The sequence below is a fragment of the Tasmannia lanceolata genome, unplaced genomic scaffold (assembly GCF_043159265.1).
Source record: "Tasmannia lanceolata isolate RefF3 unplaced genomic scaffold, GAP_Taslan_0.1 ptg000025l, whole genome shotgun sequence".
NCBI classification, from domain to species: domain Eukaryota; kingdom Viridiplantae; phylum Streptophyta; class Magnoliopsida; order Canellales; family Winteraceae; genus Tasmannia; species Tasmannia lanceolata.
In genome coordinates this window covers 13,951,673-13,974,441 of record NW_027518702.1, presented here as the reverse complement: position 1 = coordinate 13,974,441, position 22,769 = coordinate 13,951,673, and the positions used below count along the sequence as shown (strand labels likewise).

Below are 22,769 nucleotides of genomic sequence, written 5' to 3'. Positions count from 1 at the left end.
ATGGTACAATTGAGAGATACAAAGCATGCCTCGTTGCTAAAGGATTTCACCAACAGCCTGACATTGATTTCTTAGAAACATTCAGCCCTGTTGTCAAACCTGCCACCATAAGAACCATTCTAACTGTTGTTGTCTCCAAGGGTTGGTCTATTCGCCAACTTGATGTTAAGAATGCCTTCCTTCATGGTGTTCTTGAAGAAGAGGTTTACATGGACCAACCCCCTGGCTTCATTGATGCTACTCATCCTCAGTATGTCTGCAAGTTACATAAGGCCATCTATGTCTTTGTTAGGCGCCACGTGCGTGGTTTCAACGGTTTAGCTCCTTTCTTCTTACTACTGGATTTCATCGCAGTATCGCAGATACTTCCATGTTTGTTTATTCTTGCTCTGTTGGCACCATTGTTCTCTTACTCTATGTCGATGATATTATCCTCGCCGGCAACAATACAACACTTATTTCTAACTTCTCGCCAATTGGGGAAACAATTTGCTATGAAAGATCTCGGTGATCTTCACTATTTTTTTGGTGATGAGGCCAAACGCTCTTCATCAGGCCTTCTTCTCACTCAAACCAAGTATACGTTGGATATTTTCGCCGCACATGAATGATAGGCTGTAAGGCATGCTCTACACCTGTTACTAATGGTTCTAAAATGTCTATCTCTGAAGGCTCTCTTCTTCCAGAACCTCTTGAATATCGCAGTATTGTTGGAGCATTACAATATCTTACTCTTACCAGACCAAATATTTGTTATGCTGTTAATCAAGTTTGTCAATTTATGCACAAGCCGACAAGCATTCATGAACAGGTCGTTAAGCGTATTCTTCGCTACCTGAAAGGAACATTGGGATTTGGTCTCTCTCTTCGACCTGGACCTCTCTCGCTTATGGTATCCTTTTCTGATGCTGATTGGGCTGGTTGCCCCACGAGTCGTCGCTCCACCACTGGATTTTGTGTATTTCTTGGCTCCAATCTTCTCTCATGGGGCTCAAAGAAACAACCCACTGTTGCTCGCTCAAGTGCCGAAGCTGAGTACAAGGCTCTTGCTATCACCGTATGAGAGACTTTATGGCTTCTGTACATCTTGCGTGATCTTCATATCACTCTTAAGCTTCCTCTTACCCTCTATTGCGACAATGTTAGTGCTACCCACATGACTGCTAATCCTGTTTTTCATGCCCGCACTAAACACATTGAAATTGATTACCACTTTGTTAGTGAGCTTGTTGCCAATGGCACTCTTCAAGTTCGGTTTGTTCACACCACACGGCAACTTGCTGACATCTTCACTAAAGCTCTTTCTGGTCCTGTATTTGATGTCTTGCGTTCCAAACTGATGCCCGTATCATGCATCAGTTTGAGGGGGAGCGATAAGATATAAAAGGCAGCATTCAATAGACAACAATTTCAAGGAAGGAAATCATGGAGTGGCTGAATGGGTAACATCATGGACAGAATTCATGTGGAACCTAAATGGCAACTATTGCCAATTAGACTATTTACTTCTTTATTAGGAATGATCCGTTTGTAACATTTCCTTTATTATTTGGGAAAGTAGATTAATGGTTTTGTAACGTTTCCTTTATTATTTAGGAAACTAGCTCGTTACTCTTTGTATTTAATGTAATGGAATTCGCAATTTTCCTTTTACATAGAGTTCCCGAGGAATAATAAACATTATAACATTACCCAGTTCATCAAGGACTCACCCATGTGATGTCCTGTGCTTCATGTCCACTTTTAATACGATTATGAGAGATACCAAACCCTAGGTTGCGTTTGGATTAAAGGAATCAGGAATCTGCATTGGTATCAAATTCCTTTCCAATTCCAATTGCCCTGGTAAAGGGAATGTCAATTCCGTTTGCAGTGTTTGGATAAGTATTAGAATCATGAATCCATATTTACAAATGGCATAAAAAATCCAAAAAATTGATCTCTGATGTGACTGAAAAAACCATACTGAAACAATTCTTTCCACCACAACAAAAGGGGATTAATCTGTGCAAATAAATTGTTTCTCTCTTGATTCATGACCAATTAAGCATCAAAATAAATATTAGAAACACTATTTTGTATGAGATTATAAGTTGGTAAAATCAAAACAAAAACAAAAAGATATGGGTGGATCTCATTCAATGGTGGTCTCTTTTTGGAAAAGTTTATATTTGATTGCAGTAACTTTTTGGAAAAGTTTGGAAAGGAAAAATATTTCTAAATTTCTTATTTTTTCTTACTTGAAAAAAGATAATTTGAACCAATAATCATAAAATTAACAATAATCATATCATTTTTCTCTAAATTGTTGAAAGAAAAAAAAATGTCCAAGAATTTTTTTTCCATCGGAAATGTTTTCCTTGCAGTCCAAACAGGGTGGATGAGCATGTGACTGTCACACTCACACCAGCTACGAAAGTGGTGGAAAACAAAACAAGTACTATTAATGCTTGTATGCACAACATCAATTCAATCCTAACATGTAGATGACCAGTTTTGCTAGAGAAACTCTCAAGTTTGAAACGGTACTATGTCATTTACCCTTTTTGCCATTTGTATAGACCAACATTTTAAATCATGAAAACATTCGAGTAATGATAAATTTAACATCTTTTTGTCATTCATATACACCTTCTACTTCTTTATTTTGTTTGGGCTTGCAAATGGATCCTAACTTGATCATGGGGACAGTTATAAACATCCTCAGTCGGTCTTTTTTATGCTTTTGTGCTTCATCGACTGCTTAGTTCTCCGGGATCGTTGGTGTCACGCTCCGACCCCACTGTGTAAATATTATCCTGTTCTGGATTTTTCCACCCTCTCCGATTTTATTTTCCAGTAGCACTAACCGAGTTCGACCCACTCTATGGGGCTCACCCCTTGGAGATGTTGAAAACACATCTACACAGGGAGAATGAGAATCCGCATATATCAAATCTACATAATGGATTTGATATCAATACCCCTTTTATTAAATACGTGATTAAATATCTTATGCATGTAAATTTCTGTATAGCTATTAAACACCCAATGGATTTATGCCTACTCTATATTTTGCACCCCAAAAAAATTTAGTTCTAAATACATGCATTTCTGTCATGAATAATGTTCGCGCACACCATGTGCAATATTGTTGTACCAAAAAATTAACCATCATAACGTCATTGTGATTTGAGTTGTGATATGTCCACCGAATTGTATTATGATTAATCGATCCTTGTTCCTACTTGTCATACGAATGATCCTATCCTTGTTTGGTTGTTTTGGGACGTACTCCACCCTTGGTTGAGTTTAGGGGTCGGACTAAGGTCGGGTTGAGCTTTCGATAAAAAATGAATTGGAATCAACCTGAACCTGATAGGATTATCTGGTTAGAGCTCAATCCGAATTCCCATAAATCAATCCAAGTTGGTCCCCCCAGTTGGGTTGTAACATATCGAAGACATGTCCATTTAATTTTATTACGATTGAATCGTCATCTGTTCATGAGTTTGTGAATTGAGATATGTCCATTACTTTGTATAACGACAATATTTCTCATAAAAGTAGTTGATATTGGCATCCTTATTGGGAGATTTTATACGGTGTAAGCCCTTACAGTCCCGTATTTTTCAAAAAGTATTGTACGGACCACATCATAGGATGATCCAAACCGTACATGTGATGGAACACTATGTAAATAGGTTGTACCCCAAAAATCATTTCCATAGGATGATCCTAGCCCTCCGATCTATAGAGGTTTCATATAGAAATGATTTTTTAGGCACAGCCTATTTATGTTGTGGCTCATCACATGGATGGTTTGGATCATCCTCTAGTGTGGTCCTTACTGTACTTTTTGCAAAATATGGGGATAATAGGGCTTACACTATATAAAAACTCTCTTACTGGAGCTATTATCATGGGGCCTACCCATTTGACAGTCCTCATTTAACAAATGGTCTCTTCACAGAACGTAGATTTTATTATTTGGCATCGACCGGTATCTTACAATCTGCCTTTAGGCCCTGTTTGGATGGCAAGAATTTTGTGGAAAAGCTTGGACATGAAACATATTTCTAAAATTTCTTACTTTTTTAACGCACGAAGAAGACAATTGGAACCATCCCTGTTAGGCCTCAAATTGGTAACAGATACGGCAGTGACGAAAGAGGTGATCTGGTGGGCTCAAGGGGCTGAGCTGGAGGAACTAAGCCCTGCACAAGAGCACACGAGGTCAGAAGACCAACCCGGAGTCGTTGCTCCGGACGGCCCATTCGACACTCAAGTCAGTATGAGCAGAAGTGCAGAGCCAGAACTTTAAAAGTGGTAGTTCAGAAGTTATCACCCTTTGCTTTGAGCCTTGAGAGGCCTTTTATAGACGGAGACCTGGGGTAGTTGGATTACCTGCCCCAGGACAGGTGTCGGCCCTTTTGTGGGTTTGGGTTCACCTGCTCTTAGGTAATTACCGGATTACCCCTGGGCAGATGCCGGATTTGTGGTGGGCCCTTCTGGGCCCACGTGTCGACAGCTAATTAGTTGTTATTTTTCTTACCCCATCAATCCCTATTCAAACTTTAACCATAGAGACTTATACTTTATGTTAATATCCATCCAAATTAACCTAAATCATTTCATTTCCCTGTAGATCATGAAAAGAAGAAACAAAATCCAATAAGAAAATTTTTCTTGAAATCCAAACAGGGTGTCAGGGAAATGGTTAGGAAATTAAATGCTTTTGCAGATAGTCACTTCTTTTTTTTTGAAGAGACCATGAGTTAGATGAGGAATATGTGATGGTAACCAATACAATAGTCCTATTTTTGGTCGTTTAGAATTCGTCATTAGTGGTTATCTCACAATCTGCCTTTAGAAAAAGGAACAGGCAATTAAATTCTTTTCTAGAGAAACAAGGACCATTTACACATGCATTCCATAATTAAAGCACATGATTCATTTGTTATGTGAAGTGACCATAAGATGAACAGTTTCAATTTGTGGTGGTTATCAATACAAGTTTCACTATCAAAGTTTTGATTCATTATACAAAAACTACAATAGGGATGGTCCAAGTTAATGGAGGAAATTTACATGATTTAAAATGTGGGACTAACAAAACTGGTCATCTACATGGGATGATTGAATTAATGTTGAGAATACAAACACAACTGGTAACTTGACAGACACAAATGGTCACCTTTTCTTTTCTTTTCACCTCTTTTGTTATTTGTGAGATGTTCACATACACAAGGCATCACATGGGTAAGCACACGAAACATGTGATGTTTAATTCAGAGATGGAGAATTAATTTGGTCCACAGAACCTCTCAATATATTAATGCATGTATCATGACTTGTATTTATGAGGGCTTGTTACTTTTATTTAGGAGGACTCGTGAGGATTATTTGTCTTGTGCTACATGCCATGTCCGAGGGCCATGTCCGAGGCTATAAGTAATCTCTTCATTAGTCGCATAATTACAGTAAATTCTTTACTAAGAAACATGGCTCTTCGTTTCCTCTCCGTGTTGACCCCTTGCTCCTTTGCACAATTGCCACCTTTGCCTACAGGACGGAGAAATGCAAACATGCCGAAACAAATCACATGTGTTCAAAGCACTCAAAAATTGCAGCCGACCATTAATCGGCGATCAGCAAATTACCCAAAAAGCTTTGGGGATTACGATTTCATTCAGTCATTAAGGAGTGATTACATGGTTATTATCCCATTATTTTCTTATCACATCATTGTTCTCTGTTGAGCATACTAAATTGTGCTTCAATTATGCAGGGTGAGATGTATGAGAGACGGCTCGAAAAGCTCAAGCAAGAAGTGAGGTGTTTCCTCAAAAATAAAGATCAAACCCTTGTAGCTCAGCTGAAACTGACAGATACACTCCAACGCCTTGGTCTGGGACATCACTTCAAGAAGGAGATTAAGGAAGCTTTAGGTATTATAGCATCCATGAAGATGGAATATGATCTCTATGCTACTGCTCTACAATTTAGGCTCCTTAGACAACGTGGGTTTGAGGTCTCACAAGGTAAATATGTTTCAATGACACTAATGGTGCATTATTTTAAGCTTTGCTATGATCTCTAACTTTAATTTTCTTCGACAGATGTATTTAATGTCTTTATGGACAAGAAGGGTGACTTCATGGAGTCTTTTTGTGAGGATACAGAGGGGATGTTGAGCTTGTACGAAGCTTCTCAACTTGCTTTCGAAGGGGAGATTGTCTTGGAGAAGGCCAAGGCTTTCACCATCAGGCATCTGAGGGATCTCAAAGGGAAAAGCATAGATGAGAATCTGAAAAGAAAAGTAGAGCATGCCTTGGAGCTTCCTTTCCATTGGAGGATGCCAAGGTTAGAGGCTAGGTGGCATATAGAAACATACCTTGGAGAAGAAAACATGAACCCTTTGTTATCTGAGTTAGCAAAGCTGGATTACAACATGGTACAAGCCATATACCAGAAAGATTTAAAACCCATGTCTAGGTAAGAGCTTATATACTAGACTAGCATTCTTGGTACATGTTAAATAATGAGTTACAACCCACAAAAAAATGAGGTATAAAAAATGGGTTACACATTTTTAGACTTACAATGTCGCAGACTTATCATTTCCTAGGATTTTCCAAACAAAACAGTAATCTTCAAGAAACTGGAAAATCTACAAATTACATTAACTCTCAATATGTGGGTGCCACTGGAAATTTTTCTTCCCATCTATCTCATCTTATCGTATAAAAAATGTCCTATTCAATTTTTATTTATTTTATATATTCGAATAGGGATTTGCCAGCCACTTTTGTCGTAGAAGCTACTTCGCGCCCCATCTTTTGCATGTGATGGCTGCCATCACATGCAAAAGATGGGGCACGAAGTAGCTCTTGCCAAGGTGGCTAGCAAATCCCATTCGAAAATAATATCACCACTCCATTATTATAATAATCATGCTCCTGTCTTTCTTTACACTTTATAATTTTCTATTAACATCTTATAGAAATCTAGAAAACCTATCAAAGACCATTAAAATAACTATCGAACTATGGTTGAAATAAAAGAGGAGTTTCATTAAAAAACAAACAAGTGAGTGCTTGTTTAAGCTACCACTGAAAGGAATTTATTATCCATATATGTTGCTCTTCCATCTTAGGTGGTGGAGGAGTTTGGGTCTTGGAAAGAACTTGAGCTTTGCTAGAGACCGTTTGATGGAATGCTTTGTATGTGCTCTGGGAATTATGTCGGAACCTGAGTATAGTTACTGCAGAAAAGTGCTAACAAAAGTGGCTCCACTAATAGCAGTCCTTGATGATGTTTATGATATCTATGGTTCCCTAGAAGAACTAGTGCTTTTTACGGATGTTGTTGATAGGTTGGTATCTGTTTATTTTTCTATTTTGCTGGAATGCACTTGAGTTTGTCAATATTGTGTAATTCTCATACCAACGTTTGATGATTTCTTTTTTCAGATGGGATATTAATGCAATGGAAGGGCTTCCAGAGTATATGAAGATATGTTTTCTTGCAATCTTCAATACTGTCAATGAGGTGGTTTATGACACCCTTAAAGAAGAGGGATGGGAAATCACACAGTATCTAAAGAAACTGGTACTCAATTAATTTTTCTCCTTGTCAGGTTAATTGTTACGTGCCTAATCGGCCGTAACACAAATAAACAAAATAAAAGATAGAAAAAGGGGGGAGAGAGGTTGATTCAAGGCAACTGGACCTTCTACTGGCTCGATTCGAGAGGAACCATGACTCTCCAAGAACAAAGTCTCCTTTGCTGTAAAATTATCTTCTTCTCCTCTTTTCATTGAATTGCTACTACATAAATACAAGCAAGAGGGAGTGCCACATCACAAGCACACTTACCCACTAACAAGACACATCATAAGTAACTAACTCCCACTACCCTAAACACATTAGCCACAACTAATGGCCATTACACTAAAACACATACCCACTACTATGCACTAACTAACCCCACATACAACATAAGAAAATACACATAACATTAATTTTCTTTTGGTGTTGCAAAACCTAATTTTATACTCATATTTGCAAGTTCTCAACTCATATTCTGGGTGGTTTTCTATAATTTAGTGGGCAGATATATGTAAATCTTTCCTTGTGGAGGCAAAATGGTATAACAATGGATACACACCGACGCTCGATGAGTATCTTAACAACGCATGGATTTCGTCAACAGGACCCATATTATTAGGGCATGTTTATTTTTTAACAAGACCAAAGGTAACAAAGGAAGCACTGGAATTCGTCGACAATTATCCGAATCTCATCCGATATCCATCAATGATTTGTCGACTTTGCAATGACCTGGCTTCTTCAAGAGTATGTAAATTATGTCTAACTTAGAAATCATATGATATTTAAATGTTACTATTTAAATCATTAACTTTATTTTAATGTATATTTGTTTCACTAATGTAGGCAGAGCTCGAGAGAGGGGATGCTCCTGGATCTATCCAATGTTTCATGCATGAAACAGGCGCTCTTGAAGTAGCTGCTCGTGAACATATAAAAAGTCTAATTAGTGATATGTGGAAGAAGATGAATAAAGAGTTAATCTCAAGTTCTTCACTTCCCGAACCTCTTATCAATGCTGCATTCGATTTTGCAAGGCTAACACAATGCTTTTACCAACATAGCGACGGATTTAGTGATCCAAACAATGAAACTAAGGAGCGAGTCATGGCATTATTGGTTGTAGGATTATAACTAAATTTATTGTTATAAATTTACCAAAAAGTGAGTGGATGACTTTTCAAATCTTATTGAATGTGGGGTATCCTAAAGATGAAACTTTGGATGGATTTATGACAAAAGTTGTTAGGTAGCTTTTGACAAAAGGAAATACCTTCTCTTCAATTTTTCTTGTTAAAATGCGCTAAAAGGCATTTTTATATTTGGATGTTGTTTTAAGTCATTATCTTTATTACAATTTATAACCATTAATTAATGGGTAATTCAGAATGTGTTTTCTGATTGTATTATCTAAACACATTCTTTTTCTTTAGCAACATTCCATGAATATCTTGCCAAGGATTCAAAGATCCTAAGGGCAAGGAGATATGATTTATTTTTTATCAAATGGTAGGGCAAGGAGATATGATATTAGATTCTTGTAAGCCTAGAACCATTCATTGTTGGGGATGAGACTGGATATCTCATATAAAGCACAACTATCACAAGCATTGTCTCTACAATGACATAGGGTGACTTCTTTCAATCACTTAGGTACAGACCTTTAGCTGGTAAACGAGGGTGTAAAAGGCACACAAGAAAGCTTCAATGGATAATCTCTATAAAAATGAATAAATGGAGATTGACTTAGTCAATGGAGAGTAGAGAAGTAATGAATTTGGTAAGTGATAGTGAATATGGAGACCTAAATACCTATGGAAGTGGTGGTGGGTTTAGAGTTTAAAGTAGAGTTTGAATTTGAAATAGGAGGAAAGTGGGAAGGAAAAAGATGGAGCAAACTCACACATGTACAAGCTGGGGGCCAACAAAATGACCAAAATGCCCATGGACATATATTACTATATCATCCTCACCACATCTCTCAAAATAAAATAAAATAAAATTAAACTTAATAAAATTAGCATAAAAAACACTTTAAAATAAAATAAAATTAAACTTTAAAACTTTGATAGTGAAACTTGTATTGATAACCACCACAAATTGTTCATCTCATGGTCACTTCACAGAACAAATGAATCACGTGTTTTTATTACGGAATGCATGTGTAAAAATGGTCCTTGTCTCTCTAGAAAAGCGTTTAATTGCCTGTTCCTTTTTCTATAGGCAGATTGTGAGATAACCACTAATGACGAATTCTAAACGACCAAAAATAGGACTATCTCAATTCACAAACTCATGAACAGATGACGATTCAATCGTAATAAAATTAAATGGACATGTCTTCGATATGTTACAACCCAACTGGGGGACCAACTTGGGTTGATTTTTGGGAATTTGGATTGAGCTTTAACCAGATAATCCTATAAGGTTCAGGTTGATTCCAATTTATTTTTTATCGAAACCTCAACCCGACCTTAGTCCGACCCCTAAACTCAACCAAGGGTGGAGTACGTCTCAAAACAACCAAACGAGGATAGATCATTCGTATGACAAGTAGGAACAAGGATCGATTAATCATAATACAATTCGATGGACATATCGCAACTCAAATCACAATATATGACGTTATGATGGTTAATTATTTGGTACAACAATATTGCACATGGCGTGCGTGAACATTATTCATGACAGAAATGCATGTATTTAGAACAATAGTGCCCATGGTGTGCGTATTCTCATTCTCCCTATGTAGATGCGTTTTCAACATCTCCCCAAGCAGTCGATGAAGCACAAAAGCATACAAAAAGACCGACTGAGGATGTTTATCACTGTCCCCATGGGAACAGTTAGGATCCATTTGAAAGCCCAAACATAATAAAGAAGTAGCAGGTTTATATGAATGACCAAAAAGAGGTTAAATTTATCATTACTCGAATGTTTTCATGATTTAAAATGTTGGTCTATACAAATGGCAAAAAGGGTAAATGACATAGTACCGTTTCAAACTTGAGAGTTTCTGTAGCAAAACTGGTCATCTACATGTTAGGATTGAATTGATGTTGTGAATACAAACATTAATAGTACTTGTTTTGTTTTCCACCACTTTCGTAGCTGGTGTGATTGTGACAGTCACATGCTCATCCACCCTGTTTGGATTGCAAGGAAAACATTTAGGCTCTTATTTTCTTTATTTGATTTCCCATAATCAAGGGATTGTATACTTGTAATAACTATAAATATGTAACTCATGTACACAAAGAGTGAATACAATACACTTCTTTGTAACATTTACTCCTTAACCGATACTGGTTCAACCAACAATGATATGATTCGCTCCTTGGTTTCATTGTTTGGAACACCAAATCCATCGCCGTATTCATAAAAGCATTGGCCAATCCTTGCAAAATCGAACGTGGCATTGATAAGAGGTTCCGAAAGTGGACTAGAGATAACCTCTTTATTCATCTTCTTCCACATATCACTAATTAGACTTCGTATATGTTCGCGGGAAACTACCTCATGAGCTCCTGTTTCATGCATGTAACATTGGATAGATTCAGGAGCATCACCTCTTTCGCGCTCTGCCTACACTAGTGAAAGAAGTAAACATTAAAATGAAGTCAATTATTCAAATAGTTACAATAAGAGAGATGCTATGGGAAAATGAGAACCTGTTTTAAAATGAAGTCAATTATTCAAATAGTTACAATAAGAGAGATGCTATAGGAAAATGAGAACCTGTTTGGTAAAAAATGGGATCTTATTTCCCCAAACCTATATATGAAGACAGAGATTTATAACCAAACCGACGGGCAAATTTTGGGATCTACTGAAAGGAACAAAACACCCTTATTACCAGGGTAAATTTTCAAAGTAAATCTACGGATATAGCGAAATGAACAAAATACCCGTATTACAAGGGTAAATTTTCAAAGTAAACCTGGGGATCTACCAAAATGACCAAAACACTCCGAGAGACTCCTATGGCCCTATTGGCATTTGTAGTTTGCGACCCCAGATGACAGGTTTAGTTGATTTGGCATCATTTGAAAAGTTAAGGATATTTGTACTATTAATGCATGTGACTGTCACACTCACAGGGTGGATGAGCATGTGACTGTCACACTCACACCAGCTACGAAAGTGGTGGAAAACAAAACAAGTACTATTAATGCTTGTATACAGAACATCAATTCAATCCTAACATGTAGATGACCAGTTTTGCTAGAGAAACTCTCAAGTTTGAAACGGTACTATGTCATTTACCCTTTTTGCCATTTGTATAGACCAACATTTTAAATCATGAAAACATTCGAGTAATGATAAATTTAACCTCCTTTTGTCATTCATATAAACCTTCTACTTCTTTATTATGTTTGGGCATTCAAATGGATCCTAACTGTTCCCATGGGGACAGTTATAAACATCCTCAGTTGGTCTTTTTGTGTGCTTTTATGCTTCATCGTCTGCTTAGGGAGATGTTGAAAACGCATCTACATAGGGAGAATGAGAATCCGCATACCATGTGTGAGCCACACATGTCTTTTGTTGGCCTAGCTTGCACATGTGTGAGGCACACATGTTTGCTACAACTTTTCCCATTACTTCATATTTCAAATTCAAACCCTATTTGAAACTCTAAACCCACTATCCCAGCATTAAAGTCACCACTTTCCCATACCACTACCACTTACCTAAGCTATTTTCTCTTTACTTTCCTTGACTAAGCCTATTCTCATTAACTTCATTTTGGTAGAGATTCTCCACAACCTAGACCTCCATTGAAGCTTCATTGAAGCTCTCTTGTGTGCAAGCTTTCCTTTTGAAGCTTTCTTCTTTTTTGTGTTCTTTATCTTGCATGTTTTGTTTTTCTGTCATATATTGAAGCACATCTTTTTTTTTGGCATTGTTCTTCTTCTTCTTTGGTTATTGTTCTTGGGCTAGTGTAAACTTTGGTTTCACTATTTGAGAAGAGGATTTTCCGGTGTTGTGAAATCCGTCTTTCTCTATTCACCTCGGCCCATCTACATGACTGGTTTGGATATTGATGTTGAGAATACAAACATATTAAGTTAATTGTTTTGCTTTCCACCACGTGTTTTGTGTAATATACCCATCCCCTTCCAATGAATGAAACATGACTTAATTGGGAGGAGTCGTGAGATTTTTTTTTCATATGTGACATCTGATGTACGAGGCTATAACTAATCTCTTCATTTGTCTCACAATTATAGTAAATTCTTTACTAAGAAACATGGCTCTTCGTTTCCTCTCCCTGTTGAACCCTTGCCCCTTTGCACACTTGCCGCCTTTGCTGACAGCTCGGAGAAATGTAAAAATGGCGAAACAAATCACATGCGTTCAAAGCAATCAAAAGTTTCAGCCGACCATTAATCGGCGATCAGCAAATTACCCAAAAAGCTTTGGGGATTATGATTTCATTCAGTCGTTAAGGAGTGATTACATGGTTATTATCCCATTATTTTCTTATCACATCATTGTTCTCTGTTGAGCATACTAAGTTGTGCTTCAATTATGCAGGGTGAGATGTATGAGAGACGGCTCGAAAAGCTCAAGCAAGAAGTGAGGTGTTTCCTCAAAAATAAAGATCAAACCCTTGTACCTCAGCTGAAACTGATAGATACACTCCAACGCCTTGGTCTGGGACATCACTTCAAGAAGGAGATTAAGGAAGCTTTAGGTATTATAGTATCCATGAAGATGGAATATGATCTCTATGCAACTGCTCTACGATTTAGGCTCCTTAGACAACGTGGGTTTGAGGTCTCACAAGGTAAATATGTTTCAATGACACTGATGGTGCATTATTTTAAGCTTTGCTATGATCTCTAACTTTAATTTTCTTCGACAGATGTATTTAATGTCTTTATGGACAAGAAGGGTGACTTCATGGAGTCTTTTTGTGAGGATACAGAGGGGATGTTGAGCTTGTACGAAAATTTGCCCGTCGGTTTGGTTCTAAATCTCTGTCTTCATATATAGGTTTGGGGAAATAAGATCCCATTTTTCACCAAAACAGGTTCTCATTTTCCTATAGCATCTCTCTTATTGTAACTATTTGAATAATTGACTTCATTTTAAAACAGGTTCTCATTTTCCCATAGCATCTCTCTTATTGTAACTATTTGAATAATTGACTTCATTTTAATGTTTACTTCTTTCACTAGTGTAGGCAGAGCGCGAAAGAGGTGATGCTCCTGAATCTATCCAATGTTACATGGAGCTCATGAGGTAGTTGCCCGCGAACATATACGAAGTCTAATTAGTGATATGTGGAAGAAGATGAATAAAGAGGTTATCTCTAGTCCACTTTCGGAACCTCTTATCAATGCCACGTTCGATTTTGCAAGGATTGGCCAATGCTTTTATGAATACGGCGATGGATTTGGTGTTCCAAACAATGAAACCAAGGAGCGAATCATATCATTGTTGGTTGAACCAGTATCGGTTAAGGAGTAAATGTTACAAAGAAGTGTATTGTATTCACTCTTTGTGTACATGAGTTACATATTTATAGTTATTACAAGTATACAATCCCTTGATTATGGGAAATCAAATAAAGAAAATAAGAGCCTAAATGTTTTCCTTGCAATCCAAACAGGGTGGATGAGCATGTGACTGTCACAATCACACCAGCTACGAAAGTGGTGGAAAACAAAACAAGTACTATTAATGTTTGTATTCACAACATCAATTCAATCCTAACATGTAGATGACCAGTTTTGCTACAGAAACTCTCAAGTTTGAAACGGTACTATGTCATTTACCCTTTTTGCCATTTGTATAGACCAACATTTTAAATCATGAAAACATTCGAGTAATGATAAATTTAACCTCTTTTTGGTCATTCATATAAACCTGCTACTTCTTTATTATGTTTGGGCTTTCAAATGGATCCTAACTGTTCCCATGGGGACAGTGATAAACATCCTCAGTCGGTCTTTTTGTATGCTTTTGTGCTTCATCGACTGCTTGGGGAGATGTTGAAAACGCATCTACATAGGGAGAATGAGAATACGCACACCATGGGCACTATTGTTCTAAATACATGCATTTCTGTCATGAATAATGTTCACGCACGCCATGTGCAATATTGTTGTACCAAATAATTAACCATCATAACGTCATATATTGTGATTTGAGTTGCGATATGTCCATCGAATTGTATTATGATTAATCGATCCTTGTTCCTACTTGTCATACGAATGATCTATCCTCGTTTGGTTGTTTTGAGACGTACTCCACCCTTGGTTGAGTTTAGGGGTCGGACTAAGGTCGGGTTGAGGTTTCGATAAAAAATAAATTGGAATCAACCTGAACCTTATAGGATTATCTGGTTAAAGCTCAATCCAAATTCCCAAAAATCAACCCAAGTTGGTCCCCCAGTTGGGTTGTAACATATCGAAGACATGTCCATTTAATTTTATTACGATTGAATCGTCATCTGTTCATGAGTTTGTGAATTGAGATAGTCCTATTTTTGGTCGTTTAGAATTCGTCATTAGTGGTTATCTCACAATCTGCCTATAGAAAAAGGAACAGGCAATTAAACGCTTTTCTAGAGAGACAAGGACCATTTTTACACATGCATTCCGTAATAAAAACACGTGATTCATTTGTTCTGTGAAGTGACCATGAGATGAACAATTTGTGGTGGTTATCAATACAAGTTTCACTATCAAAGTTTTAAAGTTTAATTTTATTTTATTTTAAAGTGTTTTTTATGCTAATTTTATTAAGTTTAATTTTATTTTATTTTATTTTGAGAGATGTGGTGAGGATGATATAGTAATATATGTCCATGGGCATTTTGGTCATTTTGTTGGCCCCCAGCTTGTACATGTGTGAGTTTGCTCCATCTTTTTCCTTCCCACTTTCCTCCTATTTCAAATTCAAACTCTACTTTAAACTCTAAACCCACCACCACTTCCATAGGTATTTAGGTCTCCATATTCACTATCACTTACCAAATTCATTACTTCTCTACTCTCCATTGACTAAGTCAATCTCCATTTATTCATTTTTATAGAGATTATCCATTGAAGCTTTCTTGTGTGCCTTTTACACCCTCGTTTACCAGCTAAAGGTCTGTACCTAAGTGATTGAAAGAAGTCACCCTATGTCATTGTAGAGACAATGCTTGTGATAGTTGTGCTTTATATGAGATATCCAGTCTCATCCCCAACAATGAATGGTTCTAGGCTTACAAGAATCTAATATCATATCTCCTTGCCCTACCATTTGATAAAAAATAAATCATATCTCCTTGCCCTTAGGATCTTTGAATCCTTGGCAAGATATTCATGGAATGTTGCTAAAGAAAAAGAATGTGTTTAGATAATACAATCAGAAAACACATTCTGAATTACCCATTAATTAATGGTTATAAATTGTAATAAAGATAATGACTTAAAACAACATCCAAATATAAAAATGCCTTTTAGCGCATTTTAACAAGAAAAATTGAAGAGAAGGTATTTCCTTTTGTCAAAAGCTACCTAACAACTTTTGTCATAAATCCATCCAAAGTTTCATCTTTAGGATACCCCACATTCAATAAGATTTGAAAAGTCATCCACTCACTTTTTGGTAAATTTATAACAATAAATTTAGTTATAATCCTACAACCAATAATGCCATGACTCGCTCCTTAGTTTCATTGTTTGGATCACTAAATCCGTCGCTATGTTGGTAAAAGCATTGTGTTAGCCTTGCAAAATCGAATGCAGCATTGATAAGAGGTTCGGGAAGTGAAGAACTTGAGATTAACTCTTTATTCATCTTCTTCCACATATCACTAATTAGACTTTTTATATGTTCACGAGCAGCTACTTCAAGAGCGCCTGTTTCATGCATGAAACATTGGATAGATCCAGGAGCATCCCCTCTCTCGAGCTCTGCCTACATTAGTGAAACAAATATACATTAAAATAAAGTTAATGATTTAAATAGTAACATTTAAATATCATATGATTTCTAAGTTAGACATAATTTACATACTCTTGAAGAAGCCAGGTCATTGCAAAGTCGACAAATCATTGATGGATATCGGATGAGATTCGGATAATTGTCGACGAATTCCAGTGCTTCCTTTGTTACCTTTGGTCTTGTTAAAAAATAAACATGCCCTAATAATATGGGTCCTGTTGACGAAATCCATGCGTTGTTAAGATACTCATCGAGCGTCGGTGTGTATCCATTGTTATACCATTTTGCCTCCACAAGGAAAGATTTACATATATCTGCCCACTAAATTATAGAAAACCACCCAGAATATGAGTTGAGAACTTGCAAATATGAGTATAAAATTAGGTTTTGCAACACCAAAAGAAAATTAATGTTATGTGTATTTTCTTATGTTGTATGTGGGGTTAGTTAGTGCATAGTAGTGGGTATGTGTTTTAGTGTAATGGCCATTAGTTGTGGCTAATGTGTTTAGGGTAGTGGGAGTTAGTTACTTATGATGTGTCTTGTTAGTGGGTAAGTGTGCTTGTGATGTGGCACTCCCTCTTGCTTGTATTTATGTAGTAGCAATTCAATGAAAAGAGGAGAAGAAGATAATTTTACAGCAAAGGAGACTTTGTTCTTGGAGAGTCATGGTTCCTCTCGAATCGAGCCAGTAGAAGGTCCAGTTGCCTTGAATCAACCTCTCTCCCCCCTTTTTCTATCTTTTATTTTGTTTATTTGTGTTACGGCCGATTAGGCACGTAACAATTAACCTGACAAGGAGAAAAATTAATTGAGTACCAGTTTCTTTAGATACTGTGTGATTTCCCATCCCTCTTCTTTAAGGGTGTCATAAACCACCTCATTGACAGTATTGAAGATTGCAAGAAAACATATCTTCATATACTCTGGAAGCCCTTCCATTGCATTAATATCCCATCTGAAAAAAGAAATCATCAAACGTTGGTATGAGAATTACACAATATTGACAAACTCAAGTGCATTCCAGCAAAATAGAAAAATAAACAGATACCAACCTATCAACAACATCCGTAAAAAGCACTAGTTCTTCTAGGGAACCATAGATATCATAAACATCATCAAGGACTGCTATTAGTGGAGCCACTTTTGTTAGCACTTTTCTGCAGTAACTATACTCAGGTTCCGACATAATTCCCAGAGCCCATACAAAGCATTCCATCAAACGGTCTCTAGCAAAGCTCAAGTTCTTTCCAAGACCCAAACTCCTCCACCACCTAAGATGGAAGAGCAACATATATGGATAATAAATTCCTTTCAGTGGTAGCTTAAACAAGCACTCACTTGTTTGTTTTTTAATGAAACTCCTCTTTTATTTCAACCATAGTTCGATAGTTATTTTAATGGTCTTTGATAGGTTTTCTAGATTTCTATAAGATGTTAATAGAAAATTATAAAGTGTAAAGAAAGACAGGAGCATGATTATTATAATAATGGAGTGGTGATATTATTTTCGAATGGGATTTGCTAGCCACCTTGGCAAGAGCTACTTCGCGCCCCATCTTTTGCATGTGATGGCAGCCATCACATGCAAAAGATGGGGCGCGAAGTAGCTTCTACGACAAAAGTGGCTGGCAAATCCCTTTTCGAATATATAAAATAAATAAAAATTGAATAGGACATTTTTTATACGATAAGATGAGATAGATGGGAAGAAAAATTTCCAGTGGCACCCACATATTGAGAGTTAATGTAATTTGTAGATTTTCCAGTTTCTTGAAGATTACTGTTTTGTTTGGAAAATCCTAGGAAATGATAAGTCTGCGACATTGTAAGTCTAAAAATGTGTAACTCATTTTTTATACCTCATTTTTTTGTGGGTTGTAACTCATTATTTTACATGTACCAAGAATGCTAGTCTAGTATATAAGCTCTTACCTAGACATGGGTTTTAAATCTTTCTGGTATATGGCTTGTACCATGTTGTAATCCAGCTTTGCTAACTCAGATAACAAAGGGTTCATGTTTTCTTCTCCAAGGTATGTTTCTATATGCCACCTAGCCTCTAACCTTGGCATCCTCCAATGGAAAGGAAGCTCTAAGGCATGCTCTACTTTTCTTTTCAGATTCTCATCTATGCTTTTCCCTTTGAGATCCCTCATATGCCTGATGGTGAAAGCCTTGGCCTTCTCCAAGACAATCTCCCCTTCGAAAGCAAGTTGAGAAGCTTCGTACAAGCTCAACATCCCCTCTGTATCCTCACAAAAAGACTCCATGAAGTCACCCTTCTTGTCCATAAAGACATTAAATACATCTGTCGAAGAAAATTAAAGTTAGAGATCATAGCAAAGCTTAAAATAATGCACCATTAGTGTCATTGAAACATATTTACCTTGTGAGACCTCAAACCCACGTTGTCTAAGGAGCCTAAATCGTAGAGCAGTAGCATAGAGATCATATTCCATCTTCATGGATGCTATAATACCTAAAGCTTCCTTAATCTCCTTCTTGAAGTGATGTCCCAGACCAAGGCGTTGGAGTGTATCTATCAGTTTCAGCTGAGCTACAAGGGTTTGATCTTTATTTTTGAGGAAACACCTCACTTCTTGCTTGAGCTTTTCGAGCCGTCTCTCATACATCTCACCCTGCATAATTGAAGCACAATTTAGTATGCTCAACAGAGAACAATGATGTGATAAGAAAATAATGGGATAATAACCATGTAATCACTCCTTAATGACTGAATGAAATCGTAATCCCCAAAGCTTTTTGGGTAATTTGCTGATCGCCGATTAATGGTCGGCTGCAATTTTTGAGTGCTTTGAACACATGTGATTTGTTTCGGCATGTTTACATTTCTCCGTCCTGTAGGCAAAGGTGGCAATTGTGCAAAGGAGCAAGGGGTCAACACGGAGAGGAAACGAAGAGCCATGTTTCTTAGTAAAGAATTTACTGTAATTATGCGACTAGTGAAGAGATTACTTATAGCCTCGGACATGGCATGTAGCACGAGACAAATAATCCTCACGAGTCCTCCTAAATAAAAGTAACAAGCCCTCATAAATACAAGTCATGATACATGCATTAATATATTGAGAGGTTCTGTGGATCAAATTAATTCTCCATCTCTGAATTAAACATCACATGTTTCGTGTGCTTACCCATGTGATGCCTTGTGTATGTGAACATCTCACAAATAACAAAAGAGGTGAAAAGAAAAGAAAGAAAAGGTGACCATTTGTGTCTGTTAAGTGACCAGTTGTGTTTGTATTCTCAACATTAATTCAATCCTCCCATGTAGATGACCAGTTTTGTTAGTCTCACATTTTAAATCATGTAAATTTCCTCCATTAACTTTGACCATCCCTATTGTAGTTTTTGTATGACCATTTTCTTTTCTAACTGCTCGCCACTGAAACCATTTTCTTTTATAAGACTACTAGTAAGAAATCACGTGCAATGCAAAGAAAACCAAAATGATTAATAAAAAAGATATTTTTAAAACTATTGATATATGGAGAACAAACCACTACCTGGGTGTCCCCACGCCCTTCGGGTAGGACTATTTCCCTACGGATGCGCGCAATCACCCGGAAACCACGTGCATCAGGTAAGAAAGGGGGGATTCGAACGCTCGTCACTGGGAGCAAACCCATGTATTTGCTAAATGATTTAAAATGTATAAAGAGTTCATCTAACCACGTTACCTACAATCCTACAAACAATCATTCGTGAGATGTCTCAGTCTCAGTAAACCCGACAAATTGTCCAACTAGAATAATAACAATAATAACACAATCAAATAGAGGGTATATACCATGAACACACGGTAATACCTGGCCCCACCATTGGGGAACTCTATTATTATCATCATCATCATTATTATTAGGAAAAATTATTAAAAAAATGCAAAGCTCTACTTATATTGTGAACAAAGGGCAGGGATTTTAAATTTATAAAAGAGGGGCTGTCAGGTACGAAATTTTGGGTTTTAGGACAAATATACCCCCTTTCTTTTCCCACCACTTTTTGGGCTCTAATCCCTATGTATTCTCACCTACCCATTTAACCTTTTTGTTTTCTTCTTCCCTAAGCTTTTCCGACGTGAAAACTCCATTGGCAAGTTATCCAAGCTCCATTGCCATTGTAGTTTCCAAAAAAAAAACTCCATTGCCAACGTTTCCAAGCTCCATTGCCATTGTAGTGTTGAAAAAAAACTCCATTTGTAACGCGATAAAACTCCATTGCCATTGTAGTTTTGGAAAAAAAAACTCCATTGCCAACATGATAAAGCTCTGTTTATACTGGTTTCCGTCGGATTTCCTACGTTTGTTTCAGACTTCCGACTCGGAAGTCCGAACCAACTATTAGTTCGGACTTCCAACTCGGAGTTTAAGGCAGGATTCTCTAATGGTTCTGTGGTATAAAATGTGGTTCCCTAGTGGTTCCGACGTAGGAAATGTGGTTCCCTGTTGGTTCCGGGGTATAAAATGTGGTTCCCTAGTGGTTCTGTGGTACAAGATGTGGTTCCCTAATGGTTCCGGGGTATAAAATGTGGTTCCCTAGTGGTTCCGGGGTATAAGATGTGGTTCCCTAGTGGTTCCGGGGTATAAAATTTGGTTCCCTAGTGGTTCCGGCGTAGAAAACGTGGTTCCCTAGTGGTTTCGTGGTATAAGATGTGGTTCCCTAGTAGTTTCGGGGAAGAAAATGTGGCTCCTTATTGGTTCTGGGATATAAAATGTGGTTCCCTAGTGGTTCCGAGGTAGAAAATGTCGTTCCCTAGTGGTCTGAAGGTATAAAATGTGGTTCCCTAGTGGTTCTGAGGTATAAGATGTGGTTCTCTAGTGGTTCCGGGGTATAAAATGTGGTTCCCTAGTGGTTCCGGGGTATAAAATGCGGTTCCCTATTGGTTCCGGGATATAAAATGTGATTCCCTAGTGGTTCGGGCGTAGAAAATGTCGTTCCCTAGTGGTTCCAGGGTATAAAATGTGGTTCCCTAGTAGTTCCACGGTATAAGATGTGGTTCCCTAGTGGTTTCGGGGTATCAAATATGGTTCCCTAGTGGTTCTGTGGCATAAGATGTGGTTCCCTAGTGGTTCTGTGGCATAAGATGTGGTTCCCTAGTGGTTCTGAGTTATAAAATGTGGTTCCCTAGTGGTTCTGGGGTAGAAAATGTGGTTCCCTAGTTGTTTCATGATATAAGATGCGGTTCCCTAGTGGTTCTAGGGTATAAAATGTGGTTCCCTAGTGGTTCAAGGTATAAAATGTGGTTCCCTAGTGGTTCCGAGGTATAAAATGTGGTTCCCTAGTGGTTCCGGGGTATAAAATATGGTTCGGAAGTTCCCGACTTCCTAATATAATCCAGAAGCATAACCCATTCTACTGTCTCCGTCCGGACTTCCGAATTTTGGTTCGGAAGTCCGACTCGGACTTCCGAAATATTATTCGGACTTCTGAATTTAAGCCAGAAGGATACCCCATTGTTCTGTCTCAGTTCCGACTGCTGAAATTCGGTTCGGAAGTCCGAGTCAGACTTTCGAACAATGATTCAGACTTCCGAATCAAAGCCAGAAGAATACCCCATTCAACTGTTTCCCTTCGGACTTCCAACTTTTGGTTCGGAAGTCCAATTCGAACTTCCTAAACTATATTCAGACTTCCGAGCGAGTTCGAAAATGGCAAAAAATAATTCACATGTGCTTAAAAACCAATGACACAGTCATGAGCACTTTTACAACCAATTTCATACTATTAGAATACCTGAACCACAAGTAGCACTCTTGGAACCATAATTTAGACTCTTGGAATCACTTAACACCTCAGAACAACTATGATATGGTTATGAAGTAGTTCTGGGGCCAATGTAATGGTTCCAAAAGGTTTAAAACACTCATGATCAGTTTCAAAACCAATGTCATACTATTAGAATGTCCCAATCACAAGTAGCACTCTTGGAACCATCATTTAGACTCTTTGAACCACTTAACACCTCGGAACAACTATAATATGGTTCCCAAGTGGTTCCGGAGCCTATGTAATGGTTCCAAAATGTTTAAAACACTCATGATCAGTTTCAAAATACTATTAGAATGCCCAATCACAAGTAGCACTCTTAGAACCATCATTTAGACTCTTTGAACCACTTAACACCTCGGAACAACTATAATATGGTTCCCAAGTGGTTCCGGAGCCTATGTAATGGTTCCAAAAGGTTTAAAACACTCATGATC

General features: G+C 37.5%; 3 protein-coding genes across 6 annotated transcripts; 2 read left to right on the top strand and 1 right to left on the bottom strand.

The window, feature by feature from the left end:
- Nucleotides 1-5,344: 5,344 nt before the first annotated feature.
- On the top strand, nucleotides 5,345-9,025 carry LOC143857496 (alpha-terpineol synthase, chloroplastic-like). Of its 2 annotated transcripts, XM_077367927.1 has the most exons (8): nucleotides 5,345-5,433; nucleotides 5,551-5,696; nucleotides 5,771-6,023; nucleotides 6,102-6,477; nucleotides 7,139-7,357; nucleotides 7,455-7,593; nucleotides 8,092-8,340; nucleotides 8,440-9,025. In XM_077367927.1, the coding sequence occupies exons 1-8, from the start codon at nucleotides 5,400-5,402 to the stop codon at nucleotides 8,725-8,727; spliced, it is 1,704 nt and encodes a 567-aa protein (XP_077224042.1). In that variant the 5' UTR covers nucleotides 5,345-5,399; the 3' UTR covers nucleotides 8,728-9,025. The 2 variants fall into 2 exon arrangements, with proteins under 2 accessions (XP_077224042.1, XP_077224041.1); XM_077367926.1 differs by lacking the exon at nucleotides 5,345-5,433 and having other exon boundaries at nucleotides 5,440-5,696.
- Nucleotides 9,026-11,847: 2,822 nt separating this feature from the next.
- LOC143857497 (myrcene synthase, chloroplastic-like) lies at nucleotides 11,848-14,459 on the top strand. Of its 3 annotated transcripts, none has more exons than XM_077367930.1 (4): nucleotides 11,848-13,060; nucleotides 13,135-13,387; nucleotides 13,466-13,633; nucleotides 13,782-14,458. In XM_077367930.1, the coding sequence occupies exons 1-3, from the start codon at nucleotides 12,782-12,784 to the stop codon at nucleotides 13,594-13,596; spliced, it is 663 nt and encodes a 220-aa protein (XP_077224045.1). In that variant the 5' UTR covers nucleotides 11,848-12,781; the 3' UTR covers nucleotides 13,597-13,633; nucleotides 13,782-14,458. The 3 variants fall into 3 exon arrangements, with proteins under 3 accessions (XP_077224045.1, XP_077224043.1, XP_077224044.1); XM_077367929.1 differs by having other exon boundaries at nucleotides 11,852-13,060; nucleotides 13,787-14,457; XM_077367928.1 differs by having other exon boundaries at nucleotides 11,849-13,060; nucleotides 13,466-14,459.
- A 1,470-nt stretch (nucleotides 14,460-15,929) lies between these two features.
- Nucleotides 15,930-19,486, bottom strand: LOC143857495 (alpha-terpineol synthase, chloroplastic-like). Its single transcript, XM_077367925.1, has 7 exons — nucleotides 19,259-19,486; nucleotides 18,932-19,184; nucleotides 18,478-18,853; nucleotides 17,598-17,816; nucleotides 17,362-17,500; nucleotides 16,615-16,863; nucleotides 15,930-16,515 (listed from the first exon to the last, which is right to left on the bottom strand). Exons 1-7 carry the CDS (start codon nucleotides 19,469-19,471, stop codon nucleotides 16,228-16,230), a joined length of 1,737 nt encoding a protein of 578 aa, XP_077224040.1. The 5' UTR covers nucleotides 19,472-19,486; the 3' UTR covers nucleotides 15,930-16,227.
- Nucleotides 19,487-22,769: the final 3,283 nt, after the last annotated feature.